The following is a 10,317-nucleotide window of genomic DNA, read 5'->3' on the forward strand; positions in this document are numbered from 1 at the left end:
CTAGTATAATAGAACATCTCACTGGTAGCACTTACAAGTTGCTATGAGATAGTTCAGGGGGGTAAACGGGACCCCTGGTATTTGCGGGCAAACGTTGCCGGGTTCTACCTATCTATTACATATATAGGTACATACCACTATTCCCACCTTCAGACATATATTACTTCTTTAGTACATCTTAGGCAGATACATGTACGTTGGCTCCCGCCACTTAGCGCCGTCTTATGGTTGCGGAGATCAACCCGCATCCAAGAAGGCATATCATTGCATCGAAGGTTCCAGGGGAAGGGGGGTGGGTTACTCTGCCTGCCGTAAGCTAAGGGGGGGCTACATGCCGGTCCTCCTTCACTAGAGGGCCCCAAAAGCAGACGAAGCCGCCACTGATAAGTATCTTGTTTACACCTCGCAGGCCTCTCCGCCACCACTCACATCTCGCCGTGGCCTTCCGCATCCGTACCCCCTATCGAGATCCGACACGACAATCAAAGTCGTCTCGGAACCCCCTCCGATCCAGGATTTTCGTCTAATATTTACGTCGACCAGCGCCCCCCAAAGAGCGAACCTCGTGTCCTGTACAACTAAGACGACCATCCCAATACCAACCGAGTCCGCCGCATGCAACACCTGTCTGCCCGAGAAAGAATCAGGACGCAATGACTCATAGTCTAGGCAACGAGGCTTTTGTATTGAGAAGTATGACTTACGTATCAACTCGATAAAACCGCAACGCGTCGTGGAGCTGCCGAATCGAGCTCCTTGCGTCGTCCAACACTGTCGAACCCATCACCGATAGGTATTGCCGAGCCCTTTACGCAGGAATAAAACGTAGATAATCGAATAGCAATACAGGAATAACATTCATAGATAAGTACTGGTGGGGGTAGGTCGGTTTTGTAACCGTCACTGACAGCAACAGGAGGAAAAATAAATAAATAGAAGCCATAGATGTGCACAGCAGCTCGTTTCGACTCCAATCCCTCTTCGAATCATGAATAATGTGTTTTGATCGAGATCTCTCAAGTATAAACGAGATATCTTCATTCGTTTACGATCGGAAAAGTTGCCCCTTAGTTTAGACTCGAAGCCGCTGAGCGGCGGATTGGAAAGCGAGCGCGCGCAGATACACCGAAAGACCATCATACGTTATACCCTCTACCATTCATCCGCTACAACTGTCGTGTTTTCCAAATTTAGTATATATCGATATCTCTATCGAATCATAAGCAACCCGAATATGCCGGCGCTAGTAAGAAATATATTCATTCATACTAGGTGGTCTATGTTACTTTCATGTATCATGCACATCTGTGCGGGATAAAATGTAAAGAGGCATCTTTCGGGCCGTTGTCCGAAGTAAGGTAGGTATTATGCATTCCACATCTTGGATCAAGTTCTCACAGGTGGTAGAAGAGGAGCCCAAATACCGCGTTTACCGGGTGGCCTTGTGTCACACACGAAGCCAAGCTCAACAACGATAGCATACTCCGTTGGGCACTATACAACCCCGAGGTAAAGTATTAGGATATGAAGTGCTTAGGAGGTCATTAGGTCAAGACGTAAGAAAGCCACACTACTTACCAACGAGCCACCGGGTTGTGTAGTCGAGACCGATTTATCCTCAATAATCAAGCATCGCCAATTCGAATATTTTGTGGCCGTATCAACACCATGGGCATATGCTCAAGAAACAATAAAAATTGGGACTGCCTTCGAGGTCTGTCGGACTAACTGTCATTTCTTTGACTAAGGTAGTAATAATGGGCCTTCACCCTATCATGTCTTCGGTTTCCTAAATCGTGGTCCTAGTATAAATGGTTTCTTAATCCTGAGCGCTAATTATAGTGGTAGTGGTAACACTCCATTCTACTATTATTAAGTACTGGACCTCTCGAAATGCCATCGGCCGTAAGTATCATGCATATTCGGTAACACTCTTGCGCCCACCGGCACCAGATTGCTCGAATTCCGCTTTCCGTATCCTCTCATGTTTGGCAGTCGTGTACGACAGTCCGGCAGTCCAGAGTGCTAACAAGATAGACACGGCAATCATAGCCCACATTCCCCTCTGTAGCATGGTTAGTGTGACAAGTCTTCAACAACAATTTCGAGATGTCGTAAGTAGTGTAAGGACTTACAGCGAACCACGGTGCCATCGACGCCCCGTAAAAGACAATGCTCCACCAGGCGTTCACGGCGTTGCTTCCCAGGTTCATACCAGCCAGCACAACAGCTCGAAACATTTGTTCCTCGTAGCGGAGAGAATCGTTGGCCCACGCGAAGAAGGTAGCCTGGCAGGCATACACGGCGCCTGCCCAGTAATAAGCACCAAACACCACAGAGGTCGATGCCGAACTCGTCGGGTCTTTGGAAGCAGCTAGGATCATTGCAGAAGTAGCCACGCCTGTGATGCCAATGAAATAACCGACGAGATAACGCTTCCCGTTAAGGTAGTCTGTGAGCGTCGCCCAGAACAAAGTCGATATAATGCCAACAGCAGGCACACCACTAGGGTAGTTGTTCAGCTGAGGAACCGTATATTTGTTCGTCGGGTGGCTCTTCATGTACAAGGCCAGCAGAGAGTTTGAACTGAAAGATTCGGTCTCGCCGGCAATGATCCAGAGCACAACGAACCCCCAGAAGAACCAGGACGAGAAGGAATTCTTGAAGAAGGCCCAAGATATTGGCGATCGCTCTTCTACCGGTGGCACGCGAGATACGGCTAAAGCCTTCTCGGATTCGGTAAGGTAGAAAGCCTCAGTCGTTGATGGCGTATCTGGGAAGAAGAGGAGACCGTAAAGTGCGACTGGCAACGTGATCTAGAAATATGCATCAACACCTTGCATGCTCGCGTTTCTATCTCCCTCTTATACCAAACACACACGAATAAGGTGTCCCAGAAAACAAGGTAAACAGCATTTCTAAATAAAATAAAGACGTAGAAAAAGAGCTAATAAAATAATAATAAAACATAGAGAAAAGCTAAGACTTACGATGCCGTCCATAATGAACAACCAGCGCCATCCACGGAGACCGTTTTTACCGTCTAGACTGGAGTGAATACCCGTCTGTATAAAGCCTCCAATCATAGTCCCAGCCAAGCCAGAAGCAGTGAATATGCCAGAGCGCTTCCCCAACTCGCGCTCCGTGTACCAGGACCCGAGGATGTAGTGGGTGCCGACGAAGGTAGTGGCCTCGACTATGCCCTGGAAGAAGCGGATGACCATGATGCTCTGCGGGTTATGCACCGAGGCCGTGACCATGGTCAAGCAGGCCCAGATGAACATGCAGGCCGGGAAGAAATATCGCGGTTTGATATAGTGCAGCGATAGATTGGCAGGGATCTGACCTATTACGTAGCCGACCGTGAAGCAGGTGTTGATCTGGTTCAGCTGGTCGCCTACGAAGCCCAGATCCTCTTTCATACCCGAGACGTAGGCATTGCTGAGATTAGACCGATCTAGCTGCATTTATATGTTTTATTAATCAAACAGTACAATCAACCAAAACCTCTATCCACCATCAAGGAAGATAAAAAATAGTGCTAGACAAGGGAAAGGGGTTATTGCGAATACATACATAATTGGTGAAGTAACTCAAACAGCAAAAGGTCAAGATGAAGAAATCGATCTTTTGCACAAGTTTCCGCTCTCCAGGTTGATATTCGGTATGGAAATACTCCCGCAGCTTAGACCTCGTCGCTATCGTCGCCGCCATTTTTTGGATTTTGGATTTTCCCCGTCCAATCTAAAGGAGAGGTGGAATTGAACAAAACTGCGAAGTTTGCGGTTCCACAGCAGCAAGACTTTTTCTTTCTTTCTTTTCTTTTCAGGCTACGTCGCGGTAATAAGCAGCGACCGCCATGTTATATATATGTAAGATATGCATATATAATTGCGTACCAAACCTGATCGAGCCAGCGAAGAGGCGCTACGATGATAAGTTATCTAGGTTAGGATTCTGGGCATCTCTTGGTTGATTGCTGCGTTTGCCGAAATGCTTTGTTCCTGGAGAGATTTGCTAGATACAGACTAGATACAGATACGGAATACAGATATGTACTACCTAGATATTACGTATCGGGCAAGCTAGGGGGTAAGATCTATAAGGTTATGGCACAGTTTACCCTCTCGGCTTCCGTAATCCGTAAACAGCCGCATAATCACGTGGCTAGGCCCCACACCTCAGGCACCACCGTTAGCGCGAGGAACCCGCACCAGATTCACAATCCCGAAGTTCAAGATTCAAGATAAGAGATAAGTCACAGGAATAGGTCACAGGCTGACAGGAACCGAGCGCTTCAGGGTCCAAGAAAGGGGGGGGAAAGGTCCAAAGCCCAGGTTTAAAAGAAGATAGCGTCTTAGAATCTTAACCCGGTGTCTTTTTCTCCTCGCCTCGACCTGCTATCTGCGAGGGGTTAGTTGCTGAATTCTCTATCTTGGGGATAATGGCGCCGCGCTATTGTTTTGGGGTTTTGGGGTTTTGGGGAAGATAGCTATAAGATCCCTCGGCTATGATAGACGTCGGATGTTCTCTTCCCTTTTTCGTTTGTCGTCGAAAGGAAGTAAACCTCACAAGCGGAGAAGACGGATTCCAGTTCAGGTCGTAGTAGCGCAGGCGGAGTTAAAGTAACAATACCGACGATATCGGATGCGTTCGAGGGGGGAATCGAGTTAAACAGCACCCTATCTTTCCAACTGTTACCGTATAATGTTGAAGATATAAGTATATCTCGTACATAATACAAACTACATTATGTTATAATGTAACAAGTAAATCACAATCGGACACCTGCTCTTAAACGGTCACTTAATATATGCTAGATTTCGTATTTTCTATAATTAAAGTAGGTGTTATACCCCATGAAGTTCTAAACCAGGGATCACTTATACTAATCAACGTTATCCAGAGTTTCATATCATTATACTAGACATTCGTCTTATAAAAGGCTAGAAGGGGCACATTATAAATTCCACAAGATCGTAATAGCAAAGATGTCGAAGGGAAACTGGGAAGAACTCGCCGCCAAGAAGCGCCAGGAGCTGGCGAACTCCATACCCCAAGAGTGGCGCATCCCGAGCCATCTCCTACCACCCGCCGACCAGGACGACGTCACCAGCTTCCCCGAGGCCTCGGGATGGTTCACAGCCGACGAGCTAGCTATCACGAACCAGACAGCTTTGCAACTACTGCCGAAGCTCGCATCCGGGGAGCTGACGTCCGAAGCCGTCACGCGTGCTTTCTGTAAGCGCGCCGCCGCCGCGCACCAGCTGATCAACTGTCTCTCCGAGACGAGTTTCCCCCGTGCCCTCGAGATGGCTAAAAAGCTAGACGAGCACTTCGCGCGGACGGGCAAACCAATCGGGCCTCTACACGGCCTACCCGTCTCGCTCAAGGATAACATCAACCTAGCAGGCCTAGACGCAACCGTCGGCTTCGCATCGCACATCGGCGACCCGGCGAAATACGACGCCGTGCTAGCGGACCTCCTGCGCGAGGCCGGCGCCGTCTTCTACGTCAAGACGAACGTGCCCACGGCCATGATGATCGCCGAGTCCGTCAACAACGTCTTCGGCCGCACCGTCAACCCGCGCAACCGCAAGCTAACAAGCGGCGGCAGCTCCGGCGGCGAGAGCGCGCTCATCGCCTTCAGAGGGAGCCCGCTGGGCGTCGGAACCGACATAGGCGGCTCGCTGCGCATCCCCGCCGCCTGCACGGGCATCTTCACCCTGCGCCCCAGTTTCGGCCGGTTCCCGACGCTGCGCTGCCGATCCGGCATGCCGGGCCAAGAGGCCGTGCAGTCCGTCAACGGCCCGCTGGCGCACACCCTCGCCGACCTCCAATTCTACTCCAAGACCGTCGTCGACGCCGAGCCCTGGCGCTTCGACCCGCGGTGTCTGCCCATCCCCTGGCGAGCCGTATCGCTACCGCAGAAGCTGAAGATCGGCGTCATGTGGCACGACGGCATGGTACTGCCCACGCCGCCCGTGACGCGCGCGCTGCGGCACGCGGTAGCGAAGCTCGAGGCGGCCGGACACGAGGTGGTGGAGTGGTCGCCGGAGGACCAAGCGCAAGGCACGAAACTGCTAGGCCGCATGTTTTTGGCGGATGGCGGTAAAGCGATCAAGCGGGAGTTAGAGAGGACGGGGGAGCCGGTACGGCCCGAAATGGAGATGTACGCCAGTGCGCGGGAGCTAAGCGGTCTCGAGTACTGGGATTTGCACCTCGAGCGTCAGCAGTTCCAGAAGCGGTACCTTGATCGGTGGTTGAGCGCAGGTATCGATGCGATCCTGTGTCCTACGACGCCGTATAGCACCGTTGAGAATGGCAAATTCAGACATGGTAAGTCCTCTAAATCTCCTTAACAAGGAATAGGCGGTTACTTGTTTCTATCAGAGCGACGATAGAGAGCTTACTGTCTGTTTAGTTGGCTACACCGGCGTCTACAACGTGCTAGACTATTCCTGCATCTCCTTCCCTACGGGCGTCACTGTCGATAAGTCTGTAGACGTTGCGCTAGGCGATACATATAAACCCCTTTCGGATTTGGACAAAGTTACGCAAGCCGAATGTAAGTATTGATATTCGTACCCCCGACTACTTATTGAATAGACCACGTTATTGACTTCTGAGTAGACAATCCCGAAGCAGTACACGGAATGCCCGTAAGTTTGCAGCTGGTAGCGCAGAGATTGGAGGAAGAGAAGTGTGCAGAGATGTGTAAAGTTGTACTAGACGTATTATCATAGACATTATATCCGGCCCAAGGGCACCTCTATCTAGATCAAAACCGACAAGACAAAGATAGAATAGACTAATATCGTTTGTCCAAGCCGCAACTAACAAATTTGTGCCTGTTGATCGATTCCAAAATGCAAAATGGTGATAGATATAGATGCCTAGGTAAACAAGGATATCTGAGGCCATAATATGAACATGTTTACAGATAAAAGAGACCAGTAAATATCCGTTGATTCTGGTCATGATACCCGACAAACTCCGATAGACACCAATAGAGTTTCCTCGCTAAGCCATGATCAAGACACTCTTTGGTGAACCAGAATCCCAGGTTCGAAAGCTAACGTCATCGACATGAAAGAATTATAAATATGATAGTATAGCACATAAATCGTCTGATCGTCCAACTACTGGTCGCCGTGACTCACCATATAGACCTAAAAGTAGAATTGTTGTTGCGATTGTCCCGGGGGAGCTTGCGGGAGGAAGTCGAAATTCATATCAGCTCCGGTATAAAAGGGATCTGGTGATTCTGTAAAGGGTAATTAGGTAACCTATGAAGGAGGGAAAATAGATTTGACTACTTACCCCAGAAAATTGAATCATAAAGGTCCATGGGTGCCAGGGACGTAGGATCGAGTTGGTTCATGTCCGGCATTCCAACCTGTTGTTGGATCGACGGTTGATACGGCATCGTCCTACTAATCAGTCAGTAACTTGTTTAGCGAAAGCGATAAACAACCCACGTTGAAAAGTCCGGGATGTTGTTTCCATTCTGCAGCTCTGCCATAGCAAGAGCAGCGTCCTGGTGCCTATCGAATCCGGGCTGTAAGCGGAATTGTTGATTCATATTTTGAAGCCCTTGGGGAATTGCTGCTCCAGTCGGCGTGCGAGCCCCAGACGCGCTCTCGCTCTTGATTCCAGAGGCTCCATGTAAAGATCCATAGTCGTATATGTTCTTCAGCGCCGTCAACGCTCTCGAGAGGGGGCCTGATAGTTCAATATCCCTGTCGATCTTAGGAATGTGCTCCGGGGTAGGGCTTGTCTGTTCCTTTGCTGCTGCTGCTGATAGAGCTGAGATCAGATCCCCTTGGAGGCGACGAACTTCGGGATCCTGCTTCGTTTCACATAATATCCCAAGGAGAACGGCGGAAGAAAGTCCGTGATAGGTGAATGCCCAACTTCGAGTCGGGATGAACGATAATTGGTGCATCGATAGAAACATTCGTACAGTCTCGGTTAGATTATCCTTGCATTTATCGGCCAAAGCTTTTTTCTCGACAGCCTCTAGCCTAGTACAATCTCGACGGAGAGCCGGACGACAACACACAGATACCACGAAGGCAGTGTGCAAACGTATGGCGTAGTGCTGTAATTTATCAACCACACTCTTGCAAGCTTCTTTGCTGCGTAGCTGGGGGAAAACTCTTTCTCGGATGGATTCGATAGCTCGGCAATTCTCGAGGATCGTTTCGTACGAGTAGTCGGCGGTAGCGTCTGGGTTGAGTTGCTGCGAGATTAATTGACACAAGGTGTACATCGCTTCAAGATACGACAACCCCTCTATGTTAGAGCTAGGCGACAACGGAATCGGACAGCATTGAATGTTGGTCATATTAGGACTGTAACAACTATAAGCGACGCGGTTTGGACCATAGCGGATTGGGATTTATTACCGGTCGAAAGACAGCGATGTCAACGTATCATGCCATACACAGGTCCACCTAGCTTATATTAGTGGCCAGACTTGATGAATCCTTGGGTTATTCCTACCATAACTTTCTTCGCGCGTATGTTTTCAACGATAACTCGGCCGAGCTGGACTCGTCTTGTGTAACAGCCCGGTGAAGACCAAGTGATTGTGCTAATCGGCATGTCATCCCGATCAAGGCCCATGAAGCCTCGGCTTTCATGTCGTTTAGAAGACAGAACCCCGTCAGCAGGAGCGCTTGGATAGAATCTAGGTTGGGTCTATTATAAAGACGGTTAGACCGAATAAGAGTATGTTTAACTGACTTCTGGCATACCGTAATAAAAAATTCCCGAGCCTAAGGAAGTGGAACGATATCTGAACGTATCTCTGGGCATCTCGCGTCCGAATATGGTATGGCGAATCGCGGTATTGCGAACCGACGGCCATTACAGAAAAGAGGATGGCTAGCCACGATGCGGAGACACGCCGGCTTGACTTGCTATGTTCCCTAGCATTTTTAGCTCGTTCTTCGAGATAGATCATGATGCGAGATTCCAAGTCGTCGATGTCAATGACAAATCCCCAGAATGGGTGTGCAATCTCTTTATAAGCTCTGAAAAGACTATATTATTGGTAAATTAGTATACTATTTTCGAGAGCCGGTAACGATCCGGCTAGCAATTTGCCTTCACTACTTACATCATCACTTCTCGATCTGAAGGAAGCTCGGAGAATATGTCTTGTGTTAGTCGGTCAAGGTGCTTCAAGGACATTAGCGGGAACGGCGCGGAGTTGTCGAGCCCGAGGATTGGGCGCATATCACGACGAATATCAACGCCATCTTTAGTATCTATTGGGGACGGCTGATCTCGCAATAACGCAGGAATACTATTTTGGCCAACGTAGCGTGTCATCTCTACAAGCTCCGGTTCATCTTCCAATATATGCCAGTCAGCGCATTTAGATGCCTTAGATATATGATGGAGCACACCTATTGCTTGAGCCCAACCCTCAGGTTGATGATCACTGCCCTGGTCATTGCTGATACTATCGACGGGAGAATGAGGTCTTTTTCTCCCCTGGCTACCCTCGACCGACATGGAGGCCTGCTTGGAGGCGCTCGAACGATTTGGTTTATAAGAGCATAGCTGTGGATGTTCCCTCTTGACACAATTTTCACAGGGTTGCTTGTTGTCGCATTTCACCTTCCGCTGCCTAGATATATATTTAGTTTAGATGCTCACCTATAATACAACGAGGATAGATCGAGTTATTTAGTCGCAACACACCTGCATGGCCAACATGCCGTACCTAGAAAGTGCTCGTAAGCTAACGTGAAAGTATAGGTTATACAGTTATAGACTCTGCAGATATACGCCGATGCAGCGAAACAACAAGCGTGGAATGGTTTAACATACCATATCGTACTTTGCGGTGAGAGTGGATAATGTGACTAGCTTGTTCTGGGGTCAGGTCCTGAATAGGGACCTGATTGATGTCTTGCTCTGATGACATGAGCAATATGATTCCGATTGTCTACCTATGAGACAAGACCCCACCACGCAAAGGCTCAAGCTACCTAAGGCTTGAACTTGGACTTGGACTTGGACTTGGACTTGGAACTTCTTCGGGCTTTGGTTTGGGACTAAGAGCTTTCCGCCTCGCCCCAAAAAAAGCCAAGGCTACCAATAGACGAATAGAAAATATAATTCGGTTATAGTAGCCGATCAGGGATGCGTACCTAGTTAGCGCAGAATGATTGAAAGGTAATGTTAAACGGGCAAGCAGGTTGGCAGGGTCGGCCAGCCTTACGCGATGCGATGGTGATCGTAAATCGAGGGAACAATAAGACAAGAAAAATACCGAAGACCGAAGATCCTCTGGACCGC

At 48.9% G+C, this 10,317-nt stretch overlaps 3 protein-coding genes across 3 annotated transcripts; 1 reads left to right on the forward strand and 2 right to left on the reverse strand.

The window, feature by feature from the left end:
- Positions 1-1,912: 1,912 nt before the first annotated feature.
- Positions 1,913-3,714, reverse strand: F4817DRAFT_317862 (MFS general substrate transporter; the record flags this gene model as incomplete). The annotated part of the gene is made up of 4 exons (XM_049300855.1): positions 1,913-2,065; positions 2,136-2,816; positions 2,991-3,461; positions 3,577-3,714. 4 exons carry the CDS (start codon positions 3,712-3,714, stop codon positions 1,913-1,915), a joined length of 1,443 nt encoding a protein of 480 aa, XP_049157098.1.
- Positions 3,715-4,991: 1,277 nt separating this feature from the next.
- Positions 4,992-6,746, forward strand: F4817DRAFT_360072 (amidase; the record flags this gene model as incomplete). The annotated part of the gene is made up of 3 exons (XM_049306235.1): positions 4,992-6,339; positions 6,425-6,568; positions 6,634-6,746. The coding sequence occupies 3 exons, from the start codon at positions 4,992-4,994 to the stop codon at positions 6,744-6,746; spliced, it is 1,605 nt and encodes a 534-aa protein (XP_049157099.1).
- A 426-nt stretch (positions 6,747-7,172) lies between these two features.
- On the reverse strand, positions 7,173-9,943 carry F4817DRAFT_360073 (fungal-specific transcription factor domain-containing protein; the record flags this gene model as incomplete). The annotated part of the gene is made up of 10 exons (XM_049306236.1): positions 7,173-7,267; positions 7,324-7,433; positions 7,482-8,357; positions 8,412-8,459; positions 8,509-8,706; positions 8,763-9,050; positions 9,128-9,362; positions 9,420-9,643; positions 9,718-9,739; positions 9,847-9,943. The coding sequence occupies 10 exons, from the start codon at positions 9,941-9,943 to the stop codon at positions 7,173-7,175; spliced, it is 2,193 nt and encodes a 730-aa protein (XP_049157100.1).
- Between the last annotated feature and the right edge of the window lie 374 nt (positions 9,944-10,317).

The sequence above is a fragment of the Daldinia loculata genome (assembly GCF_022478755.1).
Source record: "Daldinia loculata strain CBS 113971 unplaced genomic scaffold F4817scaffold_40, whole genome shotgun sequence".
Lineage (NCBI taxonomy): Eukaryota > Fungi > Ascomycota > Sordariomycetes > Xylariales > Hypoxylaceae > Daldinia > Daldinia loculata.